The sequence below is a fragment of the Anoplopoma fimbria genome, chromosome 24 (assembly GCF_027596085.1).
Source record: "Anoplopoma fimbria isolate UVic2021 breed Golden Eagle Sablefish chromosome 24, Afim_UVic_2022, whole genome shotgun sequence".
Classification (NCBI taxonomy): Eukaryota; Metazoa; Chordata; class Actinopteri; order Perciformes; family Anoplopomatidae; genus Anoplopoma; species Anoplopoma fimbria.
In genome coordinates this window covers 6,696,095-6,716,055 of record NC_072472.1, presented here as the reverse complement: position 1 = coordinate 6,716,055, position 19,961 = coordinate 6,696,095, and the positions used below count along the sequence as shown (strand labels likewise).

General features: G+C 38.7%; 2 protein-coding genes across 3 annotated transcripts; one reads left to right on the top strand and one right to left on the bottom strand.

The window, feature by feature from the left end:
• Window positions 1-2,692: 2,692 nt before the first annotated feature.
• On the top strand, window positions 2,693-10,814 carry rabgef1 (RAB guanine nucleotide exchange factor (GEF) 1). The gene is made up of 9 exons (XM_054625171.1): window positions 2,693-2,927; window positions 3,763-3,957; window positions 4,068-4,279; window positions 4,644-4,810; window positions 4,894-4,975; window positions 5,067-5,199; window positions 6,259-6,350; window positions 6,526-6,782; window positions 8,024-10,814. Exons 2-9 carry the CDS (start codon window positions 3,776-3,778, stop codon window positions 8,438-8,440), a joined length of 1,542 nt encoding a protein of 513 aa, XP_054481146.1. The 5' UTR covers window positions 2,693-2,927; window positions 3,763-3,775; the 3' UTR covers window positions 8,441-10,814.
• A 3,286-nt stretch (window positions 10,815-14,100) lies between these two features.
• LOC129113053 (G protein-activated inward rectifier potassium channel 2-like) lies at window positions 14,101-16,910 on the bottom strand. Of its 2 annotated transcripts, XM_054625173.1 has the most exons (3): window positions 16,013-16,910; window positions 14,209-14,453; window positions 14,101-14,154 (listed from the first exon to the last, which is right to left on the bottom strand). In XM_054625173.1, exons 1-3 carry the CDS (start codon window positions 16,908-16,910, stop codon window positions 14,101-14,103), a joined length of 1,197 nt encoding a protein of 398 aa, XP_054481148.1. The 2 variants fall into 2 exon arrangements, with proteins under 2 accessions (XP_054481148.1, XP_054481147.1); XM_054625172.1 differs by having other exon boundaries at window positions 14,101-14,453.
• Between the last annotated feature and the right edge of the window lie 3,051 nt (window positions 16,911-19,961).

Here is a 19,961-nt window from a genome sequence, read left to right as displayed (position 1 = left end):
CATTTCTGCATTCAAACCTTTACCTACCTTAAGTAAAAGTATTATTAGCAAAATGTACTTAGTAAAAGTATTCATTGTGCAGTAAAGTGTTCCCTCACAGTGTTGTATTATTATATAGGACGTTTCTGGATTAATGTTACTACTTGTTGCTGTTAACTTCTGTAGATGTCTACTCTTTTATATACTGTTGGGTAGTTTAATCTACAGCAATGCATCATATTCTACAAGATCATCATGATTGTAGTGTCGCAGTCTTTTGAGAACCACGTATCTCTCAAAAGAAAAACAGCCCTGTTTCAGATTTGTAACAATGCATTTCCAGCTGATCAAAGAGGCTTTTTAAATAGTTTATTTAGCTTAAGAATAAGGAGAATTTTCTCAACACATAAAGGAAAACTTCATCCCTTCGTTCGTCACAAACATTCAACATTAAACACATCTGGAGATATCCAGTTTTCACTGGACAGGAAGGGGGAAAAAACTAATGTGTAACTAAAGCTGTTAGATAAATGAGGTGCAGTAAAAAGTACAATATTTACCTTTGAGAGGTATTAGTATAAAGTTACATACAATTAAAATAATTAAGTAAAGCAAAAGTGCCTTGAATTTGTACTTCAGTACAGTAGCCTACTTGAAAACTTCCTCAACCCTCGTCATCTGTCTCATGTTTACTTTGTCGTTCTCGCTCACTTTGTTCAATTTCTCCATCTCTCATGCCAAAGGTTAAAAGTGCACGATTCATTTGAATTGTGGCTCAGCAGCATAAAATACTGGCCCATGAAAAATCAATATGTGTATCAAGAATGTCAAGTATGTCAGAAGTGAATACAGACAGAAGACAGCTTAGAAAGAGAGCAAACAACTGAAGAAAATAAAAAATATTGCACAACTGCAAGCTTGAGGTCGCAAACTGATAAATAAAACTGATACCACGGCCCTTTTTTCTAATCAGGTTGGCATTTAGACTCAGACACAGCCATTGAACATTAACCCTAATGTCAATAAGGAAGCAGTCAGAGCACTTTGAGGGATAGATATAGTGCGCTGAGCCCTTCAGCCCAATTGGTAGTCAAAGAGATATTGAGTTTAGAAATTCCTTGAAAGCCTCTGGATGTCTACAGTCCAACTGTTGTGAGAATGTGTGAATTTAACTGTGCAGAGAGTTTCCTGGAAGTAAGAAATAGTCAAACATAACCACAACTTTTTTTCTGTATTTAAAATAATTAACAAACTAGATTAAACGTGTTATTTATTGCTCTGTAATAATAAAGGGAACACTTGTGAGATTTGTTCAGATGTGTAAATATCAGTATATATGTTACTGGTTAAGAGTAAATGAAGATGGCACACAGCACAAATTAAAAAGTTTCAGGTTCGCCTAAATAAATAAGCACTTTCAGGATGATGTTTGTGTGTACTGCATAAAGTGCCATAGTGGTAGAGGCAGAAATGTGGCGAGTGGGTTGACTAAGTGGCGCTATATGGATTTTGATATTTGGTAATTCATTTAGTTGGTGTTTGAGTTGTGTTTGGAGCATGTACATAATACACTAATACACTAATACACTGTGCAATACAATATTTATAATAGTTTCTGTCTGTGTATATAATATTTCAGTTACTGTGGATTCTCAACTGTTCTTTACAGTTTTTTTTACTGTTTTTTATTGCTCATTTGCTTATTTATAATACTTATTTTGATCTACTATGTCTCTTGTTTGCACTATCCTCTTTGCTAAGAAGTACTACCCTGAGCCTTCCTCGTAGCACTTATTGTATTTGTATTAGTTGTTGCACTTATTGTATTCGTATCAGTTCGCTGCACTTATTGTATTCGTATACTGCACTTATCCTATTCGTAGTAGTTTGTAGCACTTATTGTATTCGTATTAGTCTGTTCCAATTATTGTTTTCGTAGTAATTTGCCTCTGCACTATACTTTTGCTCTGGTTTATGCTTTAAGATGCTTGTTTTAAGAAAGGAGATGCACTTATGACTTCTGGTGACTAGTAGTTCTCTTGAAAAAAGAGATAAAGATCCCTCTGAACAGCAGTTGAATAAGAATAGAAGAAATCATTCATTAGTAAAAGAAACAGGAAGCTTAGCATCAAAATGTGTGCAGATTTAGATAAACATGTTATACAAATGCAGCCTATAACGAGCCAGAATTAGCAGGCAATGTGTTGCTTCTTCAAACTTCACAATAGAAATAGAAGTTAGTTTAGGGTTAGCACTATTAGAATATCAGCTGAACATACTATGGACTGACAAATCACAGTTTAAACCTCTTAAACCTATGTTGAATACACTTCATGTAAGTCGCTTTGGATAAAAGCGTCTGCTAAATGACTGTAATGTAAAAATGTAATGCTGCTGTAATCCTGCAAATGTCCCTGCTGCGGGACTAATAAAGGATTATCTTATCTTATCTTATCTTATGTAAATATAATATATATTATATATTCTTGTAGCCCAGGTTCTGCTGTTTAATTTGATGTGCAACATCACTATATTCTTTGGTGATTAGTGCATTGCTTCACACTGTGTTTTGCTGTGTTTGCTCCCCAATTGGTGTTTATATAAAATGTCCAAGAGGTCCACTCTGCGCATGCCCGGTGAACCATGACGTCACCTACCAATCCTTCATAAACAGTCCCCCAATGCGGAAGTAGATAAACTCCTCACTTAAACCAGCATGTCGAGGTTAAAAACAACCCTGTAGGGGTTTGAAGACGGCTCGTCCCAACATCAACTCTTCTCACGAGTTGAATAAATGTTTCTGACCGTATAATAAAACCAATAAACCCCCCTCTGATCGGCGGAGACGACGTCATTGTCCTCTCCCCTCTGAAGGAGTCCTCACACTCTCGCAGCAGACACGGAGAGGAAGTGCTCGTCCTCCCTGAACGTCCGAAACGTCATTACAGGTGAGTGGAGCAGCGCTGCAGGTACATGGCTTAATGTCTGAACCAGGCATGAGTGAGAAGGGATGCTAGATGTTTTTCTGAGCTAAAAAGGTTGCTTCTGTGATAGTTAATGATATGCAAATGACTGCAGCATGTTCTAGACATCACTGACTATTCAAATCAATGGAAAAACACCAAAGCTAGTTGTGTGTGTGTGGCATTTATTATTATTATTATTGTTGTTATTACAAGGTAGTGGTGAAAGAAGTAATCCTTTCACATTGGTATATTATTATGAAGTAATAAAAGAACATTTCAATGTTGTAGTTCATCCATGTGGAGCCATTTTATGTACTTTGTGTACTACTGGGTAGTAAGTATATTATAGCTCTGCATCTTTTCATGTTTATTCATCTATTTAGTCAAATAAATGTATCTAAAATGTCTGAATACTTCCTCCAGCACAGGAGGGGCAGATCTAAGTGTTAGTTTCACTACCTTAAACCAGCAACACTTCATTTTTCCGGCCACAACATAAACATAGCATCACGTCTTGTGTTTAAATGTTTCTCACCCAGCTGTTACAGAGCAAGGTGATAATACATTTGCAGAGTACCCCTTTACAAAACAGCTAATGTTGCTTTAAAGTGTTTGTTTAATTTCTAAATGATGTGTTAACTTGGAATTGTGTGTCTGGTACCTGATCAATGTGATCATTTAATCTCTGAGGTGTTAGATTTGTGCAATAGTGCATATAAAGTGTTTTATTATGATCATAAATACACTCTGTAGTTACGGGTACAGCCGTGCATACAAATTCACTGATAAATCAGATGATGAATTATTCCTTTCCCAGGTCGTCCAGCATCATGAGTCAGCGGACGGAACGACGCGGGGGGATACACGTGGACCAATCGGACCTGCTGTGCAAAAAAGGATGCGGTTACTACGGCAACGCGGCCTGGCAGGGCCTGTGCTCCAAGTGCTGGAGGGAGGAGTACCAGCGGGTACGGCAGAAACAGATCCAGGACGACTGGGCCTTGGCAGAAAAGTAAGACCTTCACTTCCTGGTTTGAAACGTTTCAAACTGCACTTCTAGTGTATTGCAGTACATTTTTCCTCCGTTATCCCCCACTGATTGCTGGTGTTTTTTTGCTCCAGGCTGCAGCGGGAGGAGGAGGCAGCATATGCCAGTAGTCATGGACCGCAGACACAGTCCCACGCCCAGTCTGCCGCACCGCAACCACACCCGGGGCACGCCTCCCTGGGACCCTTCTCCAAGTTTGAGGAGAAGAAGACCAACGAGAAGACACGGAAAGTGACCACGGTGAAGAAGTTCTTCAGCCCCTCGTCACGCACTGCTTCCAAGAAAGGTACATTTACACCTACCTGCCTGTTGCCTCACTCACAGCTTCATGCTATGCTCGTTTAGCGAGCCTGAAATATTTGAAGGGGTCTGGGTCAGCTTAAGTGTGTAGCTGGAACTTGGAGGTAAGTTTAATATGTAAGCATAAAGACTGAAAACAGGGGGGAAATAATTACCCTTTGCCTTATCCAAAATAAAGAATACACCCACTCTACCAGAACCTCTAAAGATCTTTGATTAACAGCTTATATCTTATTTGTTTAATCTGTATGCTAATAAGTGGTTTTAGTGGTGTTTTTGCAGTGGAACTATTTCCTGCAGACGACAGCAGTCTTGTTGTCACACACACAACTGTTGTTCTTCCTCATCAGACACTCCAGAGGGCAAAACACCCAGTCCGTCAATCAGCCGCCGTGCCAGCTTCGAGACAGACCAGGTGTCCAAGGACTTTGTGGACTTCCTGAAAAACCTCCAAAAGCCCGGCCGGGAGATCCAGAAGCAGTGCCGGGCCTTCATTGTGACCATGTCGGGCAAGAAGGTATGATTTGACATCTAGTGGCGTAATAATTGTCTTTATAGCGCTGTTTTGCTGATTGAGCTGTTGACTTCCTGTCTCCTCAGGACCTGGGTGCTGACGAGCTGTCGGAGTGCGTTCAGGATTTCTACCAGAACTTGGCCGACCGTCTGATGGGTCACTATAAAGGTTGGTTCAGGGATCTCTGTAACAAGTTCTATGTGTGCAGGGACCACTAGATGGCAGCGTAAGTAGGATCTGATCACTCTTTGTTCCCCAGCCTCTTCAGAGTCTGTGGAGCAGGTGATGGACCAAGTGGAAAAGTACATAATGACTCGTCTGTACAAGAGCGTGTTCTGTCCAGAAACCACTGATGATGAGAAGAAGGACTTGGCCACACAGAGCAGGATAAGGTGGGCAGTGATGTTCTAAAAATGATAAAAGTCAGATGTCTGAGAGGACTACTGTTTATTTCTAAATGCTCTTTCATGCTTTTAAGTTTTAGAAAGTCCTCTTTACAAATAAATGCTATTTTGTATGAAGGGTTTGTTTTGTAAATGTATAAGCTGTACAAAGGCTCAACTAGACTGACAACTTAAAGAGCAGAAAGAGATAAAGATCCCTCTGAACAGCAGTTGAATAAGAATAGAAGAAATCATTCATTAGTAAAAGAAACAGGAAGCTTAGCATCAAAATGTGTGCAGATTTAGATAAACATGTTATACAAATGCAGCCTATAACGAGCCAGAATTAGCAGGCAATGTGTTGCTTCTTCAAACTTCACAATAGAAATAGAAGTTAGTTTAGGGTTAGCACTATTAGAATATCAGCTGAACATACTATGGACTGACAAATCACAGTTTAAACCTCTTAAATCTAACCACGCAGGAGACTGCAGATGGCCCAAAGAAAACAGATTTACTCAATATGTAGAGCTCAATGGCACAGCTGTGGTTCGATAATGATCGAGATGATCAATTACGCTTTTCTGGACTGAAAAACAAATTCAAAATCCAAGTTCTTTACAGTCCTCACAAATGATGCAACATTGTGGGGACATCGACTGAATGGAAGTTTGAATCACATAATTCTTCGTGTTTTGGGGCCAAAACTTTTACCAATTGTAAATAATGCATTTGGTTTCTGAATTAAACAGTTATTATTAGAAGTGGCTCAACACACACATATTCAGAATAGGTTTAGTTTTGAGGAGCATTTGCTGGTTTTAGTGCTGCATTCAGTGGAAGTGTTGGTTTTCTAATTATCACTGCACTCTAATCTTCAGCAATCTGTTAAATCTGAGTCTGTTTAATTATGCAACAGCCATTATGAGCAGCGTTATTCGCATGTGAATGCACAGCAGCAGCTGTTGCCTCGTTTGTCATAGAGGGAGGAAGTTACTGGAAAGAAATGTGTATCATTTGCACAAAAATAAAGCTTTAGTCTCACTGTATTGATTCTCTGTATTTCAGGGCGTTACACTGGGTGACCATCGAGATGCTGTGTGTGTCTATGGATGAAGAAATCCCTGAAGTCTCTGAGAATGTGGTCAAAGCGATAACAGGTCAGAGTGTGTGCTGAAAAACTCCAGTGATTTGTTGGCAGATTTGTTTAAACAATTAACTTATTATGAAAATAGTTTTCTGTCATTTAACACTTAAATTGAAAGGTTTTTAGTTTGAAGGGACTGGTGATTCTTCTGTCTGTCCGACCCCTGACCTTTTATCTGTCTTTTGCAGACGTCATTGAGATGGACTCGAAGAGGGTTCCTCGGGACAAACTTGGGTGCATCACGCGTTGCAGCAAACAAATCTTCAGCGCCATCAGGATCACCAAGAACGAGCCGGCGTCAGCTGACGACTTTCTGCCCGCGCTCATTTACATCGTGCTCAAAGCCAACCCTCCACGACTTCAGTCCAACATCCAGTACATCACCCGCTTCTGTAACCCCAGCAGGCTGATGACCGGAGAGGATGGATACTACTTCACCAACCTGGTCTGTTTCTCTCTTCTACTTAAATCCTTGTCAGAGCTAAGCTGTAGGCCTCCTTTGTTCAGTATCAATGAAATCTGATCAAACCACAACCCCACAGTCATAACATCTTCCAATGATTCCCGCTCAAAAACAAAGAGCCTTGCTAAAATTGCTAACAATACCCTCAAACAGGCCCAAGTCTTTATTAGTTATTATTACATATACACATCGCATTACAATGAAATAAGTTGTTAATTACTTTGATATTTAGAATTACCATGAAGCAGAATGAGTAGAATTTTGAAATGGCTATGAGGTAAAAGAGGAAGTCGAGAGGCCAGCGACAAAGCTGGCGAGTCAGCAGATGAGCAACCAAACGCCCCCACTTCTAGGAAAAATGTAAAGACTTTCCTGGTCTAGCTACGTCAATCTGGGGTTTACCGTCACAGGGTCAAAGGAACAGCAAAGGCTTTATTAAGGCGAGGTGGATCTTTCAATTATACATTGTTGGTATCTGTATCTGGGAAATTGGGTTTGGTAAATAGTGGTAAATGGTCTGAAAAGTTTGGGAACCTCTGATCTCATCTTTTATTCTCTTATTTATTTAGCCATGAATATGAAAAGTCATACTTAAGGACTTGAAACTTAAGTTTTCAGAGGCTTTAAATAAGAAAATGTGTCTCCCAGAGAGATATTTGCCAAAAAAAAAAAAAAAACAGTCCGGCACATAATCTTTGTTGTTTTGACATCTAGTCCTAACCTTTTTTATTTTAGTCATTGTGGATTTCTAAAGTTTTTTTTGTTATTTATTATTCTTTACTGTGTGATTACTTATTTATAATACTTGTATATATATATTTTTTTTTTTTACTTATTCTTCTTGTTTGCACTATCCTCTCTGCTACTGTTATCCTGCAAATTTCCCCGCTGTGGGACTAATAAAGGATCATCTTATCTTAACTTATCTTTTCTAACCTTTCATATAAGACATGACGTGTTAATTCATGAGCTTTAGTGCTAGTTTGCAGTATTTGTTACTCTTGGATAGAGCAAGACTAGCTATTCCCCCCTAAATCGCAGTCTTATGCTAAACTAAGGTATTTGCCACAGGCTTAAGCCTCATTTTAAAGAATAGATATGATATCAGATCTTCTCATCTAACTCTAAATATTGAGGCCATCTGGCTCCAGATGACTCAGGTTGAAGTGAACTTGCAGTCAAGATTCCCAGCTGCCATGTCTCCTGTGTATTTTGTCTTTTAGTGCTGTGCCACGGCCTTCATCGAGAAGTTGGACGCTCAGTCCCTCAACCTTTCCCCGGAGGAGTTTGAGCGCTACATGTCGGGCCAAGCCTCGCCGCGAGGCAACAGCTCAGAGGGCGACTGGAACCGCACAGAACCGCCACCGGCCCCCATCAACCCCGTCCTGGCTCAGCTCAACAACAACCTGGAGGCGCTGTCTGGCCTCAGCAGCCGGCAGGAGACGCTGATGGAGGCGGCTCAGAGCCTGCAGGCCGACCTCCTCTCCTGGCCTGAAAGCGTGCAGCGGGAGGTGCACGGCATCCTGGAGAAATACCCTCTGGAGGTTCTGTCCCGCACCGTTTCTGCCATCGACGACGACAACGACGCGGACAACGAGAACCTGCCGCCGCCACTCACGCCCCAGGTGTTCGCTGGGTAGTGGAGTCATCAAAAAAGGGAGGAAAAAAAAACATTTCACGCACAGCGACGGTACTCCTGCTTTAGTGAAAAGTCAGCTCATTGCCTGTGTTTTGAGTTTCATGGGAACATCCCTCACGCACTAATCTCCTGAATATCATGCTGAGCTTCTTGTGCAATTTAAACACCTGGTGACACCAGTATTTATTGTTTATAACAGAAAATCACAGCGATCAATTTATTCTTTCATAGGAGCAAAATAAATCTGCACAAAGCTTCATGTAAAGTTCAACTTTGGGATGCAAATTTGCACCTTTGACCCATAGAAAGTTATCTAGACGGTGCAGACCTTCAGCAGAATGGAGAGAGTCGAGAGTCAAAGTACTGTTCTTAAATACGATGTTTAAGTACTTATAGATTACTTAGGTATTTTAATTTACAGATACTTTATGCTTCTACTACACTACATTTATTTGATAAATTTAGCGAGCTTGCAGATTGAGATTAATAACACAGAATGTAATCAACTTCTACATTATAATGTATCATAGGTTAAGATATCAAGCAGTATATAAAGTAATTGAAATAAGTTTCTCTATTACCAGCTGCAACAATAAAGTGATGAACACATTAATGCATCACAAACTAGAATCAAACGACTGAAATGTCTCTTAAATTAACTGTGTGAACTTCTTGTCAGTTAGCAAACTTGCTAGCAAAGAGAACATATTGTTCTTCAGTAACACTTTATTGATCAAACAAATAAAAAATAAAAAACGGTACTAAAAGAAGCTCAGAGAGTTAATGTGATAAATGGCAGCTTGTTTTAGCCTTTATGGTTATTCTGCTCTTTCATTACATTCACCAATTGTCACTCTTTTAGTAACCACAGTTTCTGGTTTGTCTGAAAAAACAACAGCGAGTATAAACTTGTATATTAGTGATGTGTTTTTGTTTCTGTTTGACTAATTTTGGGGTTTTATCTTTTGCTTTTTTCCTTCTCTTGTTTTTTACAGTTTTTTTCCTCCAATAGAGAGTTGAGGTCCCATCTCCTCACGATGGACCACATTGGGACCTTATTCCAGGAAAAATATGTATAGTAGACAATGGCAAGAGACAAAGAATTTTATGATCCTGTTTGAACTGTGCGATAAATAACACATATGATGTTTGTCAAGTTAAAAAACAATTTTGCACATCAAGAAAGTATCATTTTGGTGGAAAACTGGCGAAGTGTTAGACTGTAAAGAAACAACAAACTACGACATTTATATGACTTGCAAAATTATCTTTTAAATGTGTAATTCATGGCGGGATCAAAAGACGATATTTGTCTCTCACCGTTGACTTCTGTACATATTTTTTCCAAAATAAGGTGCAATGGAGGACACCCGCAGAGGAGGACCTTTGCCTCTATACAACTATGGTGGACTTGTTAATATCACAACATAATCATATTTAAGATAAGATAAAACAGGATAATCCTTTATTAGTCCCACAGCAGGGAAAGTTCAAGCTGTGTTTAATACTTTGAACCGATATCCAGCTGTAACACATTTAGAAGAAACACAGAACCACTCGAACAATTTTCTCATCATCGTCAAGTATAAAATTAACTTTAAGAGGCCCTTGAGTTTTTTATTTTTTATTAACACTATGAGGTTGTACTGTTTTTTTTCCAGAGTTGACTGTATTTTGGCGAGCTTTCTGCATATCCACATTCCTAATGAACCAGTGTTTGAATGCAAAAAGCTTGTTTTATATATGAAAACTTGGAATAATGTTTAAAATATTGTTTTATTTAGTTTTTCGGTGACGTACTGTATAATATTGGGCCTTAAAGCAGGCTGGTGTCTGATTGTCTGCTGCCCCACTACTGGTTTTATTTTTTTCATTTGCTTGAGAATCTTTTTAGGGTTTTAATTCAGTGACTAGCATTAAATTAAAATTATTAATTACTATATCTACTCATCAGAGCAATGTTTGGCAAGTGTGGTTCAACTAATCCAGACTAACGTGATGTCAGAAAGCGTACATTATCTTGTTTATTCTAACAGATAACTTGTTTTTTGACGTCAGTAGTTTAATTGATTTTATTTTATTTTTTTAATCTAGGATTAAGTTATTTTGAAAGACCAGTGTGCTCTTATTTTGAAATAAAGGTAGCATTAATAGATGTAGAGTCAAAACCATGTCTAGCTTTCATGTAATTATAAAATTATAATTATGTAATAATATTTGGGGTTGAATGACATAATATTGTGAAATGTGAAATGAATTGAGACCAAAATCTCCCATAAAGCAGATTTATGAAACTAACTAACAATGAGTGTACACAATCAAGTTAACGATGAGAATCACATTTCATCCATTAAAGTGTTTTAATGACAAATCTACTTCAAATTGTTGTAATTTTTTAATTTTTTTTAAATATTTTCTTAATATTATTTTGTCTGGAAACAAGTAGGAAATACATGGCTATACTAAACTAAATCTTCAAATGAGTGAGTGACTGACCCTGTGATGGATCTATGAATCTAGTATTATTTTTTATTTGAGTGTAATAAAGAAGAAAAGGAAACATAACTTTATCAAGGGTTGCAGTTGTGCCGGAAGTATTCAGATAATTTACTTGCGTATAAATACTAATACCACACAGTACAAAATACTCTTGTTACAAGCCCTGCATTGAAAATGTTACAGCATGCAAGTATACTCAGGCAAAAGTACTAAACTACAGAAAGTATTGGAAGTATAAAAATGTACTCTTTGACTGCTTTACTGTTATACATTTTGAACGATTAACTAATGATTATTTTCATTATAGATTCATCTGATGATTATTTTCTCCATTAATCAATTGTTATGTTTAAATATTGAGAAATACCATCACAATTACCGAGAGCTCAAAGTGACGCCTTCAAACAGTACAAACCTAAACATTATTACTAAAAACATTACAAAAAATATAAACATGATTAAAAGGAAAAGCAGCAAATCTTAATCTGTAAAGTAATGAAATACAATATTTTCCTCTGAGGTAGAGGTAGAAAGAAGCATGAAATACCTCAACTTTGTACCTAAGTAAAGTACACAAGTAACTGTACTAAGAAGAAACAACAACTAAAAAACGGAAAAATACACACCAGGCGAGCAGGTAGGGGGATTAACTCAGGGTGATGGACAGCAACAGGGAAACAAATCCAGGAGGTGAACGACAGGTGAGCAGATGAGCAACAGGTAACAAAAAAAAAGAGGAAAAGGTTGAGATCTGGGTGGGTATAGATACTGTGATGTGTAATTGGGTGATGGGGAACAGGTGAGCAGGTGGATGATGTCTGGTGGGAAAGTCTGAGGGCATCTGGTGGATGGATGGAGAATAGCAAGACTCTGGAGGGAGTGAGAGGAGGCTGAAGACGAGCGGACTGAGTATAAAACACAACCAAACTGAGGCAGGTGTTACAGATGTTACAGATGTCATGCAGCTCACTCTGGAGCCAAAAAAGGTTTTCAACTTTTTTTTCACATAATGCAGTAAGTACATTTACTTTAAAAAAAAGGAAATACAAATTTTTGCATAAAACGTGAAGAGTTTATAAAATATTAGGTTTTGTTATTAATTAAACTTAAACAGCAACAACTGAAATAATAAGTTGATTGACAGAAACAATTTTGATAAACATTTGAGTAATATTTTTTGCAACGGTTTTAGCTTCTCAAATGGGTCAAAAGTTTTCTGCATTGAGTACTTTTAATAACTTAAGTAAATTTTCATGAATTATACTTATATAAGTAACCTTTTCTATCTTGGTCTTTTTTGGGACGTGGTATTAGTACTTTTACTTAATAAAGGATCTGAATACCTCCACCACTAGTGGTAGAACTCCAAAAGACCTGTAAACAGACCTCGTAAAATTTTCTGCAAAATATTGCTGAAAAGATGGACAGTCAGGGATTTCATTTTCCCACAAACAAAAAACTTCAGTGGTGGAATGTAACTAAGTATATTTATTCAAGTGCTGTACCTAAGTACAGTTTTATAATACTTTATATTTCTACTCCAATACATTTTAGACATTCAGAGACTACATTTTTTCTGACAGCAATAGTTATTTTTCAGTAAAATATGTTCTATTTATAAAATGTATTATATCTATAATATATATTATATATATGTTTTAAAAATATACAACACATTGGTTAAGATTAAACCAGTGGCTCCCAACCTTTTTGACTTCTAATATGTAACAATACGTGTTTAGTTTGGGCTCCTTGTCATGTTTCAGATGTCTATATAAATTCAATTTCTCCTTGAAACATCTCAGTTTCATTTAGATTTACTGTTTGAGTCCCAAACAGGTAAAATTATCCAATATTTCACCCCCAAAAATTATAGAAAAGTCAGGACACTGAAAACACTTTTTTACGTATTTTCTTCTTTCCTCTTCCATTAATAATTTAACGACCCCTCAGATTTTTCTGGTGACCCTTAGGAGGGGCCCGACCCCTATGTTGGGAACCACTGGAGTTAACTGGCTAACTGTATAGTTAAAACTAGCTCCGCCTTGAGCATCTACAACAGTAATATTGATGCTTGAGTATTAATGTCAGATATTTTAAAAAAATGTGTCGCAGGACACATTTCTTCTTTTACTGCAGAATGAGAACTTTAGGTACATTTAGCTGAAAATACTTATTTTATCAAAGCAGGATTTTGATTTAGGACTTATATAAAGGATCTAAATACTGTCTTCAACCACTGAAAAAAACCTTTAAGTTGCAATAATCACATAAAACATGTCTCATTAAGTGCATAATATGCAATTTATTAATAATTTATTTTTGATACTGTTAGGTGACAGGTGAGGGATTTCTGGAGACTGAAACAGCAACTAAACTTCTCCATCGGAGGCCTCTAAGTGTGCAAAAGTGACGAGATGCAGTTTTTAAAGGGCCATTGTCTGAAGTCACCCAGCTGCAAACAGCAAGTCATGGCTTCTAAAAGTAAATATAATAATAGCAACTACCTTAAACAAACATTTATCGTGTGGAGAAGTATTTGTCATTGGTTTAAACTAGTGTTTGCATCCATTGAGACGTACGTGTTCCTTATAACATTACATTATATACACAATACAAGGTAGATTAACAGCAGATAATGTTTATACATGCTGATATACTTCTGAGAAACCAAATAATGAAAGCTTTGTACATACAGTAAGGCAGAGAAAATACATAGCTAACCTAAAAGAATTAGTATCAAACGTCTGTCAAATATTCACACTGCAACAAAACAAAGAATTCAAAACATTTTATAGTATATACAAAAATACGTATGCAAATGCCCCTAGGAATATCTTAATAGAAAAAATAACAGGAATCTCATCAGGAGGACATCACATTATATTTGAAACATGCACTTCCCGCAGAGGGTTTGTCAGTTCAGCGGTGGGCCACATGTCTAGATGTTTTGTGTACTTTTGGGGGATAAATGTGAGATCACCTAGAAAAAAGCGGTTCTTGGTGCAGGAAATACTTGGTCCACTGTGCTCATTGGTCCTGGTTTTTGTACCCTAAACTCTCTCCTGTGCTCTGTAAACTCGTGTGGTCATCCCAAACGGGAGATGTACGGCACACAATAATCTCATACGGACCTCAAACATGCCGTGCTTCCTTAAACTATCACACTTTGGACTCGCTCTCTATGTTTGCAACGTCCCCGTTCCTCTCGGTCTGCTGGTTCTTCTCCTGGTAGTCCAGGCCGGTCTTGGTCTCCTGGCTCTCCTGCACGGACTCTGGCAGCCCCTGCTGGCTCAGTTTACTGGCCATGGACCAGGTGAGGGGCAGGCGGGCACGGTTGGTCATATCAGCAAGCTCTTTGGCACTGTAGGGGGGGGTGTTAGTTTCGTAGATGTTGTGGAAGCTGTTGTAGTCCACCTCGTAGAAACCGTCCTCCAGCGTCAGGACTGGCATGAAGCGGTAGCCCCACTTGATCTCACTGCTGACGTATGAACTCCTCGCCTGGCACGTCATGCCTGGAGACACAGCATTAAGCATTTAAAGTTGTGGTATATAGATTTATTGAAATAGTTTGAGCCACATTAGAGGGTCGGTTTAGAAAACAAAATTATCCCACTTTACTCTAAAGGTAATAATCCACTCAAATACGGTTTGAATGTAATTTTGAATGTAATTTTGTTTGAATGGTTTGAATGTAATTTTGTTGGTGGGGCTCATTTGGTTCCTACAATTGTTTTAGGGATGTAAACAAAAATATAAAGGTAATGTAACCATTGATTCAGTGATATTATGCCCTGTTCTTCTTATTTATCTTAATTTTCATTTTTGCAAATAACAAAAGTATGCCAAAACAGTCTCTGTTTGGAGTGTACCCACAGATGTACAGGGAACTATCACTGGATTGCTTTGATATTGAAGGAAACCTTAAAAGCATATTGATTCTAAGGCAGCTTCTGCAGTTATAAGGGTAAGTAAGATAAGTGTCTTATTGTTCCATGATTTCTATGTGAAATTCATGAAAATGTATTTGCGATGGTCAGAAACCCCCCTACCTCGGAGCCCACCAGCTACAGGATATTGTTATAAACCAAACCACTGGTAAAAAATTATACTTTAACGTGGAGTAGTTCTCTCTTTTTTGGGTTGCTTCCTGAGTGTGTTATTTGGAGCAGCTTGTCCCTGGTCGTGAACAGGCTTTGAGGATCTCAAGCATCTTTGTGAGAGGATTACCAAACATGAAAGCAGCACGACAACATGGTGAAATTTGGCTTGATCTACACATTTTGTCCCAAAACATTAAAATTACATTTGAAAAGGAACTCTAGTATACGAGCAGAATGAATGATTACAGCAAGCAAACTTGTTTCAATCAATCGACTTAACTATTGTTTTAGGAAAGACCTGAATAATTATGAACCTATAATGTTGGATAGGCTACGTGACAGCAACTAAGAGATGCATGCTACTACTGATTGTCTGAATTACTGCCCACACTTCAGTAATGTTGGAATGAACTGTTATCATACTGTAACTCAAAAATATGTATAACGTGAAGGGGAGGATTTAAAATGTTGACCTGATGATGGTGTTAGAGGAAAAGTCAGAAGATCACCAGAGCTATAACAATTAATCCTGAAAGGGAAACTAAAGTGTGTACTTAAGTTTGTGCCAATCCATCTAATGATTGTTGAGACATTTCACTCAAAACCACAAATGTCAACATCATGGTGGTGCTACAGGAAAAGTCAGGAGATCACCAAAGATAGTAGGATTCATTCTTGAGACAATAAATGTCTGTATTAATGGAGGAGTTCGGGTCTTTTGGAGTGGGGTTGTGTGACGTATCTACAAACTATATTGAACTATAACTATAGAATACTGGTTTACTTTCCCAATGTAAGCTCTGTCTGCACTGTTAGCACTGTTTGCGCTGTAAGCACCGCTGGAGGCAATATGCGCTGGTATTCTAATTTAGCACTTTTCAAATCCACTGATTAACAATTACAGTACACATTATTGTAATATATGCATTATAACATCACAAACACAACACCTTAAACATTTGATGACTTACCTGTGGCCTCCACCATCCCCTCCAGAATCACTACAATCTCCAGCTCGTCCCTGGTCAGGTGGGCCTCTGAGATCTCCCAGAAGGGGCTGGTCTGGTTTATCTCATGGCAGATGATGAGCGGCGACACCAGGAAGAGCCTGTCGTCTCCCGTGTTGTAACCCACATTTATGTCCGTCTGGTTCAAAGGGATGAACTCCCCTTCCTTGGTCTGCTTGGACTTGATGAGCTTGGCCCTGATCGAAGCCTCCACGATGTGCGAGTTCCGGAGGTCTCCGACTCTGAACATCAGGCACAGCCGTCCGTCTCTCATTGAGATGACCGCATTGGTGGAAAACACTAGTGTCTCAGCTCGCTTCTTTGGCTGAGAGATCTTAACGAACATGCAACCCACCATGAAGGCGTTCACGATGGATCCCAGCACCGACTGAATTAGAAGCAGAAGGATCCCCTCGGGGCATTGGTCCGTGATGACCCTGTACCCATAACCGATGGTGGTCTCCGTCTCGATGGAGAACAGAAACGCTGATACGAACCCATTGAGGTTGTTGACACATGGAGTCCACTGGTTGTCCGCTAAGTGCTCCAGATCACCCCGAAGGTACGCAATAAACCACCAACAGAAGCCGAAGAAGAGCCACGTCACGGTGTACACCAGCACAAAGATGAACAGGTTGAACCTCCATTTGAGATCGACCAGCGTGGTGAAAATGTCCGTCAGATAGCGGTACGTCTCTTGTACGTTACCGTGATGGACATTGCACTTCCCATCTTTCTGGACGTACCGCTGGACCCGCTTCGCCCGTTCCTTATCTGACAGCTGTTTAGGCAGGTCCTCACGGGCCTGCTTTGGCAACTTAGGCTTTTTGATGATTGCCGGGCTCTCCACATCCTGCTCCATGTGGTTTCTAGGTGGATTCAAACCTTTGAGAGAAGAAAACATGGTGGTAATTAGTAGAAATAGTTAGAGAAGTGCAAGAGCAGGAGCACTGTTGCTTTGATTCAGAGAGTAAATGCACACAAGCACATGTGGACTTCAGAACAATTTTGAGTATTTTCATTTTTACATTTACTTGACTACATTTTGGAGGAAAATATTGTACTTTTTACTCTGTTGCATATGCTCCACATTTACCAGCTGCATAATTAAATGAATGAATTTTGCATTACCAAACACTTTTACTTTTGGTACTTTAAGTATGTTTTGATGTGTATACTTTTGTACTTTTAATACAAATAGTTATTCAGATTATGAATACAAAATATGAATCCACAAAAAAATGATGATGTAATATTATGGATTAAGATACCCTGCAGTATGAAGGTTGATTTAAATTTGTTCCACATTTAGCAGTTGAAACATTAAATGGATGAATTTTGTATTATGATCACTTTACTTTTGGTACGTATGTTTTAATGCCAATACTTTTGTACTTTGACTTTTGAATGCAGAACTTTTACTTGTAACAGAGTATTTTTACATTGTGCTATTGGTAGTATTACTCAAGTAAAAGATATTAGTACCACCATTGATGTCAGAACATGCTCCTTCAGGACCCAGGTTGAACCCCACCAGTGGGAAAATAAACAATAGAATAATGAAATAAATACAACGCCTATCACAACCAGTAGAATAGTTAAGTAGAAAACGCGTCTGATGTGGCAGATCTCCTTCACTATGCACATTACCTAGGCCACCATCAGTGTTTATCTTTTGGGTTTTTTTTACCACTGGAACAAATGAATGTGTTGAAGCCTTTCTGCTCTCCATTCACGGGAGAATATTATGAGCTCGAGCAGCGCTGGTTTCCGTGGCAACGCTCAGCACAGTCTACCCCGAGTACTCACAAAATAGCAGGAATGTACTGGATGAGGCCACACACAGCGTTGGATAACATTTATCTGTTTCATGTAGTTTCACAGGGCCTGAGGAGGAATAACGTAACTGTGTACCCGCTGTGTGTGTAAAGCTGTTATTTGTGAATCCTCTGGTTGTTATTTTTACGTTTTATATTTTTAGCTCAAATAGATGAATATCTATGATTGGAAACATCATTTTACAGGCTTATAGAACATGTTTATTATGATGGCACTGACAGTAAAGAGGCTTTTAAAAGCCAATATAATCAACAGCAGTACTCATTTTTAAGTTGGCTCTCACGGGATATAGGGAAGAAATTAATTAAAGCTAGTTGATATCTTTATATTAAAGTTGCTATAAGGAGTTTTTAACTGGTTTGTGAAACTGTTTCAATTTACCACTGGTGCCTCTATATGGCCTACATAAGCAAACAAGACCATCAGCGAGAAGGCTGGCTATTCCTATACAGTAATCACAAATTATTTTCCTACAATGCGGAAGGCATAACTGGCCCTACAATACCTGGTCGGTTGGATTGTTTAGGGTTTAGGCACGTGGAGTGAGATTGGTTAGGGTTAGGATAAGACTATCATGGTAACCCAATGCCTTCACCAAAACCCAGGAAAAACTAATTCCCCAGGATATTAGTCGAAACGACGTACAGCTTTCAGACAAGAAGTGCGTATCTTTAAATTTGCAAAGGCAAAGTTTAGCAGTGAGAGGAATGTTAGCCAGTTACAAAGAAGCAGAAGAAGATTTATTTTATGGTTATGGCTGATACTTCTAAGGATCAGCAAAGAGAAAAAAGAAAAGAATTGACCGAAGACACAGCTCCGCAGCAGAAGCTTTCCAGCGGAAAAGCTCTTAACCCCCCTCCCCCCCACTGCACAGACTATATTAGAGATTAGCTGGTGAACACAGTGGAGAGCCAGATATTTCCCTGAGGAGATGGTGGAGACCAAAAACAGAGCTAAAAGAGGACCTAAATTTGTTGGGTGGTAAAAACCCGACTCCAAATAAACGCTAACGTGTAAATGTGTGTTTGCTAACATGTTAGCAGTCAGAACTTCATAAGAATATAGTTAATGATGCCATCATTTCCTTGCTGTCATTGTTCACAGCGACACAATGACATCGTTAGCCTATCATCTTGCTGCTGTCTCTTTTTAAATATGATTGTCTCTCTACCTTCATCTCATTATTCTAAGAGCCTCATCAGCCACCACCGCCACCACCACCAGTGTCTGGACTCCACAGGGGGATTTGTCTTGCTGCTGCTCAGAGCAGACGCCCCTCCATTACAAATCTCCCTGTAGAGTCCAAGCGCTAAAGACTCTGTCACGACTTTATCATCACATATCATCCGTTAATAATAAACAAATGATTTTTCTTCACCTGATTGAACTCAGTGGTGTGTTTACAGCTTGGATCTGCTGCCGTAATTACAGGCAAACGACTGATGAAGCTCAATACAGAATTATGCTTAAAAAAAGCCTTCCATCATATAGAGGTACAAAATGGGAATAACAGCATACACTTCCAACAGAAAGTCATTTATGTGGACTAACCTTTGATATGTTGACAAAAAGAAAATGAAATATAACACCAGCCTTTATCCTTATTGTTTGTCAAAGGGGCCCATTTTGTTAATGAAATATAGAATGTTTATGTTATGTCAAATAGCTTGGCCCTACAGCAAGGTGTGGTGCACACACCTTGCTGTAGGGCCATTGTGTTGGATGAACTCTAAGGAAAGTCTATTGATCAGTTGACGATCATTCATGAAATCGATTCTGATACATCTCTGCTGTGTAGAGGAGGCTGTTAACCAGGTGGCTTTATCCAGGTGTGGAAACAAAATCGAGCGGAGGCCACATGGGGCTTGTGCTATTTTTAGGCACAAGCCAACAGCTGAGCACAGACAGCACGGACGTCTCAAAGACATTATGTTTAAATCTCATCATCTTATAGTATTTCTTTTAGCTCTTTAAGTCTCAGGTGAGAGTGGTGGTCAGATGGATCAGAACCAGACGCATTTAACAACTGATTATTAAAAATACAGCATAATTAGCTACTGCTGTTGGTATAAAA